Raw genomic sequence first — 14,707 nt, 5'->3', positions numbered from 1 at the left:
CTTGTTATGATGTACTAGTCACTGCTGTACAGTGAGAACAGAACTGCATAGATACAGTGGACATGTAGTCATTGGAAATTACTTACAAGGCCAGTACAGCCCTTTCCATGCATGGAGTAATTTGCCCATATATGAGAGAAACTACAAGATTCTAAGCAAATAATAAAAAAAATTAGCAGACCTGCCCAGCCTTTCAAAGTTCATATCCTCTTCCTCTGTGCTGGAGCCAGACATATGATAATAATAAATGCAAGAGTTGTACATTTGCTGGGATGACTTTTAAAACTGTTACTATTCTTTAATCATTTAGAAATGGTTGAATCCAGAGACAATCATAGAGTCTTTCTTTATCCGTGTTAAATACACTTCATTTGATATAGTATAAAAGTTTAATTAAAGGTGGGGTAGGTAAGTTTGAGAAACCGGCTCGAGATCGCTAGAATTTGAAAATACACAACCGGAGAAAATCTGCCACTTCCTTACAGAGCCCCTCCTCCAACACACACGAACGCGCACATGACCAATGAGGGCACGAGATAAGTTTGTGCCCCGATGGAAGGCTGACAGGCAGGTAGGCCATCCAGTTATTTTAGCCGGGCCAGCTAAAATGATTGGTCGTACTTTTTACAGTACTACGGCTTCCACAGATGACATTTTTTTATGGATTTTTTGTCAAAGCACTTAAAATATTCATTGCTATCGGGATGTTAAGAGCATTCCATGGAATATAACAAAAAGTGTATCTCGAGCCGGTTTCTCAAACTTACCTACCCTACCTTTAAATGTATCATAAAGTGATTCGACTTAAGTTTGAGAAATGCTTGGAAATGTATAGCCATCTATAAAGAAGAATGAGAGAGGATAAAAGGTACTCCTATATTCTTCTAATATTTTATTTATTCTCTGTGTACAACTATTCTTTCATTCTGTGTTCTATTCTTCATTAAATAGAAAACACTTGCTTGTCAAATTCTTGTCTTCAGCTAAAAAAAAGTATCAAGCTGCTATTCGCCTCGTTAACCCCAAACCCTGAAATAATGTATTTTGAATACCCCCTTTTTTTCGTTCAAACTATCTACACCTGTCACAACTTTGTTCCCATGACCGGCCAAATCGCATTTAACCTGTAAGTCACAACAACTCAAGTTTGAATCGCTACCCACACACTTTGCACCTACATTTGTTGTAATAATAATAATAATGATCACATTATCATCATGTTGTGCATTAATAACACTATTAAAACCATGACAGTTGTGGTCGTATCAAAATACACATTTCGAATAGACAGCAAATTGTAACGCTGATCCAACCCTAGGCCGCTGATAAGGGCTACATTCAACACATATTCATATTTTTCTAATTATTTCCAAACCTTATGTCAGAATACTTTAAAAGATGCTGTGGGTTCATTTTTTAACGTCTACTGTTCTGTCCACCTTCAATGTAACATTCATCCAGCAGCACAAAGTCTCTCCGCATAATTGAAGGCGCAGTTTCTCAGCCCTTAGGCCCTGCACAATGGGCACGATGGAAACGGCCTGAGGGGTAACAGGTGGGATGGCTGAATGCATGGCTTGGATGGAATAGGTGGAACATCTTTTCCTTTTCTTCCTCCTTCTCTCTGTTCTTCTAACTAAACACTTCTGATTGGCAGCAACATTTCTCTTTGAGCATAATTGAGAACTTTACAGCAAACTTTCTCAACAGTTTGTGGATATTCTGAAGTCCAAGCATCTTCACATTGAGATTCTGTCAGGGTAAACCCTCAGACTCTCTAATAATCTCCCCTCGTCTGCAGATGTACTTTAAGTTTGCCTCTGATAAGGCTGCTGTGAAACGGATCAATACTTGACAAATCAATCTGATCAATAATCAGGGAGATTAGTGAAGCAGTGCGGGAGAGGATTTTGAAGTACTCTCCTCCTGCATTGCTAATGACAGGCGCACTTGAACATAACTTCAATGACACAGCCATTTGTTGTAATGTTTGCATTAACTTTTAAGCCTTTGTATTTCATCCCACATTATCACATTGCCTGCAGTGAATCCTGCAGGCAACTTTACACACAAAGAACCCTACCACCTTTGCTCTATTTTATAGTGCATTCATGCTAGACATGCATTTAATAACTTCTACTAAATGCATGGCCAAAGGAAATCCAATAATGATGCTTTAATAAACCATTTCAGGTAATATTCTCTTTCTTTTCATCTATAGGTCAAGTAGTGATTAAAAAGTGATACCTGCCGATGCATTACTTAGGAGCCGGCAGAGCTTCTTCTGTCCCCCATACAGGAGGCAGAAGTGATGTGTATCATTACAATGTGGTGGAGCTCCTGAAATACCATTAGCCACGCTATAAGTGTGCGTTAGAGTCAAAAGAAGATCTCTAAGCCAAAGTCCTTTTTTTCCTTCAACTCCACTTTGCTTTTTAATAAGCCAGCACATTGTAAAAGTGCAAGTATCCCTAAGGGCACATACTCTTATTACTAACTTAACACGAAAACTGGATAGTTTCAGGGTACCTTTTTAACATGTGTGTCCAAAAATAAATAGGACTTTAAATTAGTTTTCAGTGTAGAATGAAATCAAAAAAAAAACACTGCCGAGTAAATTAACTAAATAAAAGTTGCCATAGGTAGGCTTATTGAATCGTTTAACTTTTGGAGGGGAAATAGTAATCAGTATTTATAAATTATGAAGCAAGGCAGAGAAAAAGTCCATATATTAAAATACTCATTGGATAAAAGTCTTTCAACTGAAACTAAGCTTGGATGCATACTAGTGACCTGGGCTGTTTATGTCCACATATCGCATGTTATAGAACATTTGGGGGTATAAGACCGATTTTAAGGGCACAAGGACTAGACTTGGGAATTTGTGGGGCCAGTTCAAGTCCACAGGAGTCACAGTGTTACGAAGTGTGGAATAACAGGTGTGCCTTTGAGCAAGGCATTGAACCCAGAACAGCTTGGATGCCAACAATGTGGCAGCCCTGTTGCTTTGGCACTCTACAATGTATGTATTACCTGTGTGTGTAACAATATAATAAACAAGAGGGATTCATATAGTGTATTTCGGCTCTATTTATATGGAGTCTTTTTAATTATACTCGTATGAAGTCAAATGTGTTTGTTTTAGTCCTGCAATGACTCCCTTTGCAATGTATGACGACTAGTGGAGTCCATTTCTTGATACACAGCGTCTCCCATTGTCACAGTGAGGATGACACGCACACTCCAGATCCTTTTGAGCAATTACTCACTGCCCTCTACTGCCGGTAAAGAAGGACTGCAACTGTGAAAAATGATATTAGGAATCATGCTGGTTTCCACAAACAGCTTGGCACAGAGGATCATGTTTGTTGCTGTGCGAGCAAATGGAATAAAGATCATCCCGGTGCAGAAGAGCTTTAGTTAAACCGAGCATGGTCATTTGTTGTAATCTATGTGGGTGAGCTGATCCTCCCATGCACTATTACTGGGACACATCCACACACAGATAAACATTCAATGAAACACGTTCAATAAAGGAGAAGAAATGAAGAATAATATAATTAGAGGACAAATACCGAAAGCATTAAGTCAATGTCAAAGTCATAACCAAGGATGAAGCACTTGAATCATATTTAGATGGGGAAATATTCTCAAAACACTCGTACTTGATGAGATTTCATACAATCCCATAACAGTGAAGCACTGCAGTTTCATCACATAGCACTCTTTAAACAGGGATGGAAGACATCTTTCATCAGCTTTAGGAACAGAACAATAATCCAGCTTTATTTCTTTGAAGATGAGAGTTCCCCTCACATTGCCTCAGCTATGCCAGGCAGCGGTGTGACTGAAGGTCGGTACACACAATAACATGTTCTTCTCTGCAGCAAGGAGTACAAAGCCATGCTGAGAAAAACAGTTCATTATAGTCCCCGTTATGGAAAGGGAAAGTGGTTCAAGACTGCAAACAAGTATACAAAACCTCAAGAAAGGACGAAAAGTTTAAAAACATACATTCTGAAGTGGAGATAGGCTGTACTCCAGAAATCTTCAGAAACCGCCCCTAGTAGACCCCCTCACACACACGACAAAACAGACTAACACCCCTTGTTGTTAAATACCAACCATGTGCAATATATATATGCCGTGAATAACAATATGGCTGCTACATCTTCAGAACTGTTAGACTGTTTATTTTGTAAATTGTGTAATTCTTTTTTTTTTTTTAAAACATTTTTTTTTTTTTTATACATACTTCTTTGTTAAACATTAAGCTGTCTTTGAGTCTTTTCTGTGGTAACAAATGTAAATGTCCCTTCTGTGGGACGACTAAAGGTATTCTGATTCTGAAACACACAATACCCTATATTTTAATTTGATTGACAAGAGACTGCTGACATTTTTAAAACCCAGAGTGAAACGTGTCCAAAATACATGCACTGATTGAGTATCTAGGGGGAGATGGCCTGTGGACATGGGCAGACAGGTAGATAGAAGGTTGACAAAACGACTGATCTTGTGTTTCCTATCTTTATGAATTAATGTCATGTCAAGGTGGATCTCCATGGAAAATGGACAGAGGTGTCACTCAAACTATACCTACCAAATATGCTAGGCTCGCACGGAGCTCCTGGTGTAAATTATTGACAAAGCTAGTCTGTCGTATTTGAAACTTGAATACTAAAACAGTCTGGGGCTGTTGGAGCTCATTAATGAACTCGGTTCCTGTACGAACATAGCAAATCTGTATTCAAATGGTGCAATGAGTGCATTTCTGAGCCAAACCTTATAAAAGAAAAATGTGTGGAATCAATTAAAAGGCAAAGCATGAACTTAAGCTAAAGAAATGTAAAGGAAACTGACAACACAAAAATGTGTTAAACAACTTAAGAGTATAGCAGGATTGGTCTTTTGACTGTGCTTTGCTGCTGTATATATATATTGTATTATTTTTGTCAATTGTGGGGAAAATAGACAGGGATTTCTTCAATGTGAACCATTAAAACACTTACAGGATTATTCAGGCACCCTTTGGATTTATCTGCCTTTGAACAAGATAATTGAACCCATAAGTCAGCATGTTTGGTTGTAATAGTGTGTGTCGTCTCAGAAGTGTCTCTTAGTGAATCTTTTAGGTCAAGGACAATTTACAGTTGGAAAGAAATACCTGCCAGAATACATCAAACCAAAACACAGTCTTCTTGCAGGAAATGAGGGCTTACATCCTCTCTGTATCTCCACACACACACACACACACACACACACACACACACACACACACACACACACACACACACACACACACACACACACACACACACACACACACACACACACACACACACACACACACACACACACACACACACACACACACACACACACACACACACACACACACACACACACACACACACACACACACACACACACACACACACACACACACACACACACACGATGTTCATTGAGGAAAACAGTATCAGTGTCTTATTTTATATTCATCACAGTGAATGCTGAACTTGGTGGGCCCACCTACAGGGCAAGCATTTTTATAATACAGAAATGTAAAATAAGCACCATCTTTGAACTTACTGCCAAAAATAATATGAAATTCACCCCTGGTGTCATTCTGTCTGTCATCCCTTGATTCTACTTGCTTTGACTGTTCAAATGAGATGTCAACCATCAAAATTGGATAAGGGGTTCCAGAGATATCACTGTGCAAAACACACAGGTCAATTTTGACCGAAAATAGCATGGGAAGGGGGGGTATGACCTAACGCAAGAGAAGGGTTAAGAAGAGAGTATCAGATAGATAGATCTATAGATGTATAGATAGATAGGATACCTGTTGTATGAATGTAATCCTTAAAGCCAATTATTGCAACCTTAAGTTGTACTTTTGTCTGAAACAACTCAGGGAGGATATAGGTGGAAATAATGGTGGGCCAACGACCTCTTTTCATAAATGCAAAACCTGAAAATTGCACAATTTGACATATGCACACTTCGGACACAAGTTCAATTTCACACTGGTGACAATGCTAATGGCCACAGTCCACATACCTGTTTCCTTCACTTGCAGCTCAATTCCCCGTTCAAATGTGCGTTGTCTGTCAGCTTTCCTGTTTGGAAATCCTGACAAGAAGATGCTTGTAATCCTGAAAGCCTTCTTTTCCTCCGAATAATCCAAACGAATCAAAGTGTCTTCTAGCTAGCAAGCTAGCAGTTAGCCATGGTGTCACTGGAGGACACACTTTTACAAGCAGTTTTGTTTATAACAATAGCCTATCCCGCGGCTGGTGAGCCCCAAGGTGTTTCATTTCAAGTTTTTCTTCAAAAGCTAGACTTTAAAGTATGTGCTGCATAAGGTTATCCACGTTGTTTATGGTCACCGCAGTTACTTTCTTCTAAAGACGGAAAAATAAAAACGTCTGTCAATTACGACGACAACATTCGACAGGCCAATCAAGTTGCAGGTGGTCAGGTAATTAGCCCCACTTGTGTCATCATAACTTCGAGAATGCGCATTGTTGTTTTCGCACATTCAGAGCACTTGACAGCAGCTGCCAAATTAAACAAAAAAAAACTTGGAAACTATTGTATTCAGGCACTGTCAATAAAATGTTGAATCATTATAAATATACATATACATATTTATAAATAATTTCTTAATAATTGTTTTTCATTTATTGCTATTGCCAGCAGATGGGGCCTTTTCTCTTGGAGTATTGTTTACAATCTAAAGAAATGACAAATTATGTTTTTTAGAGGCTGATTTGGATGTGTTTTTATTCTCTGTATACATTTTTAATTCAACTGTATCAAGCAAAAAAAAACTCAAACTTTATTCTGCTTTGGTATGGGCCGCATGCTTTACCAACTACACTGTATAGCAATGTTTCAACCAGGTCTTCAGGGGACGGAAAAGTCAGTATTTTAAAGCATATATGTAATCAGTTTGGCAGGGTTAGTATGACTACTCTTCAATACAGAAATCAAATACACAATACAAAATAGGGTTCAAAAGGGTTTCCTAAATTCATTTTTTAAACCTCAGTGCAGGAAAAGGAATTGATAGGGCATCCATCACTGCATGCAGTGTCAAACTGTTTTCTCAGCAGCTTACAAGCGGAAAGGGCATATGAGGTTTAATGGTCAGTATTCACTGAGGGAGAGGCACAAACAACATTCAATGGACTATTCACGTGAAGAGCTTAATAAAGAACAATGCATGATTGGAGGATAACAAAAGTGCAATAGGAAAATGAGCAATGGCCTCTGCATGATAGTCATGCTTTACAGGTATTATATCCTTTATGATACATGCTGGAAAGAAAAAATGGCTCACGTGTATCATCAGTGTCCAGATAAGAACCATATGAATACATTCATAGTTTGCCTGTGATATCCCAGAGGCAACAAATGATTGACAAGCAGCAGCCAGGCTGAGATTAACCTGAGTTTATGAGGTCTGCAATCAAACTGTGTAAAGAAAATACACTGTACACATGCTCCTTTATTAATCAGAAGTAGTTACATATTGTTTGTAAGATGTAATTTGTTTCCCATAGTGTTTTCACAAACTGTACTCAAAACAGGTAACAGTTTACACAGTTAGGTCACATACGGTGATGAAAGGGGATCTGCTTGATTAAAATAAATGCCTCCCTCATAAACTGGCCTAACACATCTTGGGTGTCTGTTATGCCAGTGTATTTCTATGATTGTATAACAACTGTCTGCTCTAAGCCTATCAAGATGTACAACAGTAAGTAAAGATAGAGGTATTTAAAAATAAATAAAAATAATGTCCATCTAAATACAAATATGAAATATACTTAAGAAATGGCATCTTCACATTTCACATTTCAGCATAGTCGTAAACTACATTTCTGTACACATTAAAACAAACGATTATATCACACATCATATATATTTTGAGACGCTCAACAAATCATACTGTTGATAGATGTATCATGAATTATACAAATTAAAAATGTTCCGTCTCAGTCAAATCACCTAAAAGTATGACAACTTTTCTCCATTGTGTGAATCAGGTAATAATTATTTAAATACTATTCAAACCAAGTTTGTTAGGGCTTCTGTGTTTTCTACTTACGTACATGAATGTAGTATTATCAAATTATTATAATGATATTGATCTTTTTGGGTTATATGATTTTGTAAACGACAATGGGTAAATCGCTTTTATTTCTTACCACTGGCCCTCTTTGCTTGCCGTAGCAGCGTATAAAAGCTTTCCTAACCGGAAGTTCCGTCCCTCTTCATCCCCTCTCTGAACGACTTAAGTGAGTTCCACATTGACACATACAAAAATGACAAATACTATCATCATCCATCCTCATCTCCACCAATAGTTATATCCCCGCTACTGCTAAAATACAATGTATCAATTCAGTTGGCCCATGACAATATAATCATTTTATTTCCGAGACGTCTATTCCCGTTGTTATAACCGATAAACTGACTCCATCTTTTTCTGCTTTCCCGCAGCGTTCAGTCCGCTGACACGGCAGCATGGTAAGAACTTCTCTTTTAAATACTTTAATAGCTCGGTGTGAATAGCTAATAATGATGTAGCTTGTGTGTGTTGGAATGGTGTTACCTGAACTGTGTTTGTTGTGATATTTAGAGCGTCAGATACGGTGGCTAGCATTGGTGATTAGCATTAGCATACTGCTGCTCACTGGGCCACCCGGCTGCTGTCGGTTGCATGTTCACGAGCCCATAGTCGCATGTATTTACCCAAATTGTGATGTGCTAGAGTTAATAATTTCATATCTACTTTTGAACTATGTTAGCTGTGGCTAATAACATCTGATTTCTAGTTTACTAATCTTACGTTAGCCACCCGAGACTGGCGTTGCTAGCTAATGTAGCTTTTGACCTATGGTTGTCATCAGCAAGGCATGCTATCATCTCAGGCTGATGTGCTCGTGATGCTTTTTAAGTCTTGCAAGAATAATGATGGACCTAGTGCTGGGTTTCGATTGTGACCAGAAACATCAGTTCCACCGGTCCCCTAACATCACTGTGTTGTCCATTGTCAATCTCTGTCTTGATACTGTGCCTCAATAATAATATTAGTGCCTTCTGTTTTTCTGCATAGCCTCGCAAGATCGAAGAAATCAAAGATTTCCTGCTCACAGCCAGGAGGAAGGATGCCAAGTGTAAGTCTTAAGTTCCTATATGGTTGATTTTAGTTGTGCAATGTATGTCTTAACTTCATGTTTGGCTTCTGCAAGAAACTTAAACAAGTACATAGAATCTTTGTTGTTAAAATAAATACTTAAACACTTAATAATCTATTTCAGTACAGACTAATGGACTCTCCCACTTTACTCAGTAATTACTAGGGTTACATTGAGTGTTAAGATTAGTCAAATTGAAAATGTGTCTACAGGCAAAAGTACATACAGGTGTGTCCTATAAACTTCCTAGCATAAAAGTTTTAGATCTGTAAAGCATCACTACAGTCTTGGTTTGAAAGTGAAGAGATGCTCACATGTGTCACTGATGTTTGAATGGTTTTTAATCCAAGTAGTTGTCTAGAGCTGCATCTAAACTGGCTTCTTTCTCTTTCTTCAGCCGTAAAGATCAAGAAGAACAAGGACAATGTTAAGTTCAAGGTGCGCTGCAGCAGGTACCTGTACACCCTTGTCATCACAGACAAAGAGAAGGCTGAGAAGCTGAAGCAGTCTCTGCCCCCAGGTCAGTATCTAACAAGACATTTCATTTGACCTTGCACATAGTCTTACATTTTCGGTTTTTTAAAGAAGTTTCCCTCTTTCCTGATGGAACCCTGTTGTGCACCACTTGAATGATGTTAGGATTTGTTGGCCTAAGTTTCTTATTCTACTAGCATGTTTTCAAGGATTCACTTTTACCGGGATGGTGTGGTGCATATCTGACAGCAGAGGATGGCTCTAGTTGTAGCAATTTACTGTAGAATAATGTAAAACTCAAATGATGTAAACCAGGCAATTCTCTGAGCATTCACAGAAACACATTGCAACTGTTTTACGGTGCTTGAAGTGATTTCAATGCATTTCTTGGGCCTCAGGAGCACAACCTGTGTTATGGACAGTAACTAAACATAAGTTTAAATAGATTAAAACGGCTTTGGTTTGTAGCATTTTAAATGGGAAGAGTCCACATAGGGTAGATGTATGGTTGATGACAACTGTTCTAAAGGCTGAAACGGGCAGGAGCAACATCAGAACTTAAACTGAAAAAAACATAATGTATAATACTCCCATCATTGCAACAAAGGCTAAACAAAAAATAGACATAACAATTTTCTCCATTTTAACATGACTAAAGAAGGATGGACAGGGAGTATAAGGAGAACCTTCATTTGTGTGCACTGAGCAACCGGACATATATCTCTCCTTGTGATGTTTGCAGTGACTCAAAGTTGACTTTAATATAGTTGTCATTGCATCTTATTGATATTAGATAATTACAAATAATTCAGCTGCATGTGGGGTTGGCTATTTTTTTCTCTTCTATAAATCAGAATGACAGACCCGGATGTTTTCAGTCTTCACTAGTGTTTTTAGGTGGCTGCTTATAAGTGATCATAGTTGAATAATTAAGAGGTTATTTAAATGCAATTCCAAACATGTGTTAATTAGTGAGTTACCTCAAACCAAAAGTGACCACTTGTATTCAGAAGTGAAAAATGTTTAATGTTAGGTACATGAAATTAGTGTCATTGTTTGCAGGTGTGATTTTTGCTGGTGACTTTCTAACCAATGTTCCTTTCCTCTTCACAGGTCTGGCTGTCAAGGAACTGAAGTAAATCCGTGATCAGATAATTGTAATAAAAAATGGAAAACAGTTATTTCTCTTTGGGGTTTTCTTTTTCAACTGAATTGTCCTGGTCTAGCCTGTTTGCTAAAACAGCATGGTCATGTATTTGTACCTCTTTCCACAAGATGTCAGATTTGAGCTATAATCAGTAGTAAGAGGCAAAGTGAGGGGAACCACTGTCCGTGTCAAAGCTCTGTAAAAACTATCCCAAATGATGAGACATTAACCTTGAATATGCCTCACTTATTTATTGAACGTGCTCAATTGCCCTCAATTACATTTTATAATCAAATTCCAATTGTATGTTTAGTTGTATACAGTCTTGCTATAACTCAGGTGGAAGAGTATTTAAGTAGTATATGTTCCCTCAAATAATTTAATATCGCCTATATTGTTTTTCCAAGTAAATGCCTTCGAAGATGTAAATTAGCTGTCCTTCAAATGATCTGGAGCATTTGTAAAAGACAAGCTAGTTGGCCCTTCACTGCTGAACACTACTGCAATGCTTTATTTGACAAATGCATCTGAAAAACAGTGGGAGAATCCTTTTACATTGTTAATAAAGTACAATGCAACTAGCTAAACAGTTTCATGTTGTACTACAGCACCATTACAAACTTAGCATGTAGACCTGTGAATAGATGCTTTACATCGGATTGTTACTGGGATTTAATTTAGCAGAAAATCACTACTGCAGTTTCTACAGATTTCACAAGTATATTCATTGGGGTATCTACAGATCTATAAACTGACTCAACACCTTTTTCCTTTTCAAATAAATGGCGAAGCTAAGGTTGCTCATGGTTGATTCTGACGTCCACCATGAGGACATGACCTGCACACCTGCTGTAAATGAAAGATATTTGTAATGGCTTGCGTTAACCACTAGGTGGCAGTGCGGTAGTTCATTCCGCAGAGAGACGGCTGAAACAATGATTAAACAATTTAAAGCTGTCGATATTACATTTATATCACTACACATTGAATACACATTCTTTTTTTTAACAATATTAGTTCCTGCTGGAAAACATTTTTGTAAACATCAGGGGCTTCCTTGCGCGCTCCCGTCTCTCCTCGTGTCCTTACTCTGCGCGTCCCCTCTGAGTGTGTAGTATCTGTCGGCCGGATAGGAGCGGAGGGTCCTCACTGACACGGAGTCGGAGACATGGGCGCTGTGTGATTATTTCTTCTTTCATGCAAACACCTCTGCCGGATTTCACTTTGCAGCAACACTGGTGTCTGACTGGACTTCTTCTACGGTTTTTCTCATGTGTGGCTGAGAGAGTGTCTCCACAGTCGAGCATGCTTTTATCTCCGTCTTTGTTTGATATGAGACGGGATTAAGATCTCCGGGGCCCGCTTCAGTAACGGGAGGCTAATTTAGGCTGTCGTCGAACTTTTTTTTGTATCTGGGCAGGGATGTCTTCGGCCCGGGTGGATTACATTGCGCCCTGGTGGACTTACTGGCTTCACAATTTCCCTCATATCAACCTGAGGTTTCAGCCCATTGACAACAGCTTCCAGCCCGAAGAGGAGAACTACCAGCAGGTCAGTACAAGGGGATGGGACAGGAGCCCGGTTATCAATGCCAAAACTGAAAAACCGGACCCGTTTTGCACAATATAGGGCTCAATTGTGATGTTTTTCCAACAATATTGCAACATATTTATCAATCTTTCTTTGATAATCCTCCAAAATATAGCTCATAGTCTTGGCACTTGTGCTATCATCAGTTCGAGGGTGTTATCAATAAGATTTCTACTGCCTCCATGTTACATTTTTGCACGATTGATGACAAAAGATGCATATAATGTCTAAAAAGTGTCTTCCGGGAAACTTAAGTAGAAGAAGAGTCCACCATATATTTGGACCCAAAGATCAGTGGACCAAGTACCATCTATTTTAGGTGTTCCAATTTGTTTTGTATTTCAAAAAAAAAAAAAATGTCTTTGCTAAATGTTATCTCATATGTATATGTTTCAAGGAATATTACAGATATGTTTCCAGTAGAAACAGAACATTCAGAACTTGTAAATACAGCCCTCAATTGGGCATGTTACATTTTTTATTTATTTTTAAGTTGGACAAATAAGCCTTTGTGTCTGTTGGAGAGAGATATGATCAGGGAAATGTGTGCTTGTGTGTGTGTCTTACTGTCTGAGAGTATGTCTGTGTGTATGTTGTATGGATGTTTTACACCCATTAAGTGGTTCCTGTCTAACTCCAGAGGCGGTGACAGGACAGGTTCACACAGTTTTGAAGTGGCCTGGGATCAACTGTTGGATGACTAATGACCTGCTTGTGACATGTCAAGAACAATGAATGATTTATGATTTCACTGTTTAATCTTTCAGGGTTCAGCGTAGCTCCTGTCAGTGCATGTGGACATCATGCTCAGAAGAGATGACATAGTAGTTCATTACTGCAGCGTTAAAGCACTGGGTTGATCAGGGTGAGGTTAGTGGACTTTTAGGGTGTGAGTTGTCCATCAGAGAGGGGCCTCATATTCATGTGGAGGGAGGAGGTATTCTTGAAGTGCAGTGATAGACAATGGAAATAAGTAAGTGTTGTGAGTCAAATGAAAAACGTCTAACAAAGGATTAAATTGGGCTAAATTTAGGCTATTCATTCCTTGAGATGTCTGTATTGTACTCTGCAATCACGCTTTCACTTCCCTTATCATCTATTGTACAAACATATTGCCAACAAGGTGGAGCTTAGGTTGGCTTGGAGAGGAAACAGATGTGTCTGTGGCCCAATAGCATCTTATTCAACAATACATTTGCTTAAAAAGTGGCTGTGATGCATTTCTGCTCAACAAAATATCCCGTGGCAGCACAACTAAATTGGGTTTTTCTCTACCTAGTATCAGTTAAAAGGCGAAGAGAGCCTAAATGATGAAGATTTTTGTCTTTTTATACTGCCAGTTTCCATTCTCAGTAGCACTGTGGCAGTGGAGTCAGAGCCACAGGGTGTGGGAGTGGAGGGTGGGGAATCTCAGCTGGAGATCATCACTTCCTTCTGAAAAGATAGTCAACCACAGGCAGACACTTGAGTCATGGGTGGGAAACCCCGTCATCGCAACCATTAACTTCTCTTCTATGAATTGTATATCTCTGTTTTTCTCTCTGACACAGCTTCTCCTCTGCTCTCGGTTGTCTATTTTTTCACAGATATGGGTAAAATCCTTAATATTCTCGTATTGAAGATTTTTTTTCTGCCGAGCACAAAAGCTAATGACGCAATTTTGAAGGGCATTACATTTCCTGCCCTGACTATCAAACTTAATTCTGACCACCACCTCCTTGGTTTACTGCATTATCAGCAGTGATGATATGCTGCATATGGGGAAGAAGGTGATACATCACTCCTGGTTGTACATGCAAAGTAGTTCAGTTGTTCAGTTGTTTCACTTTTAAAGGTAGGGTAGGTAAGTTTGAGAAACCGGCTCGAGATACACTTTTTGTTATATTCCATGGAATGCTCTTAACATCCCGATAGCAATGAATATCTTAAGTGCTTTGACAAAAAATCCATAAAAAAATGTGATCTGTGGAAGCCGCAGTACTGTAAAAAGCACGACCAATCATTTTAGCCGGCCAGGCTAAAATAACTGGATGGCCTACCTGCCTGTCAGCCTTCCATCTGTGCACAAACTTATCTCGTGCCCTCATTGGTCATGTGCGCGTTCGTGTGTGTTGGAGGAGGGGCTCTGTAAGGAAGTGGCAGATTTTCTCCGGTTGTGTATTTTCAAATTCTAGCGATCTCGAGCCGGTTTCTCAAACTTACCTACCCTACCTTTAATTAAACATTAAAATAGTCTGTGTTGAAGGGAATGTAATTGATCATCTTGTTCCATAACACT

The 14,707-nt window shown here is 38.8% G+C and overlaps 2 protein-coding genes across 3 annotated transcripts in view; both read left to right on the top strand.

Moving 5' to 3' along the window:
- Positions 1-8,235: 8,235 nt before the first annotated feature.
- Positions 8,236-10,873, top strand: rpl38 (ribosomal protein L38). The gene is made up of 5 exons (XM_034120082.1): positions 8,236-8,315; positions 8,521-8,547; positions 9,137-9,197; positions 9,616-9,738; positions 10,806-10,873. The coding sequence occupies exons 2-5, from the start codon at positions 8,545-8,547 to the stop codon at positions 10,829-10,831; spliced, it is 213 nt and encodes a 70-aa protein (XP_033975973.1). The 5' UTR covers positions 8,236-8,315; positions 8,521-8,544; the 3' UTR covers positions 10,832-10,873.
- Positions 10,874-11,949: 1,076 nt separating this feature from the next.
- Positions 11,950-14,707, top strand: part of ttyh2 (tweety family member 2) — a 57,392-nt gene continuing 54,634 nt past the window's right edge. For both annotated transcript variants that reach the window (XM_034120131.1, XM_034120133.1), the window contains exon 1: positions 11,950-12,390. In XM_034120131.1, coding sequence (XP_033976022.1) covers positions 12,262-12,390 — 129 coding nt within the window. In that variant the 5' untranslated portion in view covers positions 11,950-12,261. The remainder of the gene's footprint in view (positions 12,391-14,707) is intronic.

The sequence above is a fragment of the Trematomus bernacchii genome, unplaced genomic scaffold (genome assembly GCF_902827165.1).
Source record: "Trematomus bernacchii unplaced genomic scaffold, fTreBer1.1, whole genome shotgun sequence".
NCBI lineage: Eukaryota > Metazoa > Chordata > Actinopteri > Perciformes > Nototheniidae > Trematomus > Trematomus bernacchii.
The sequence above is the reverse complement of the archived record's forward strand: the minus strand, read 5'-3'. Positions and strand labels throughout refer to the sequence as shown.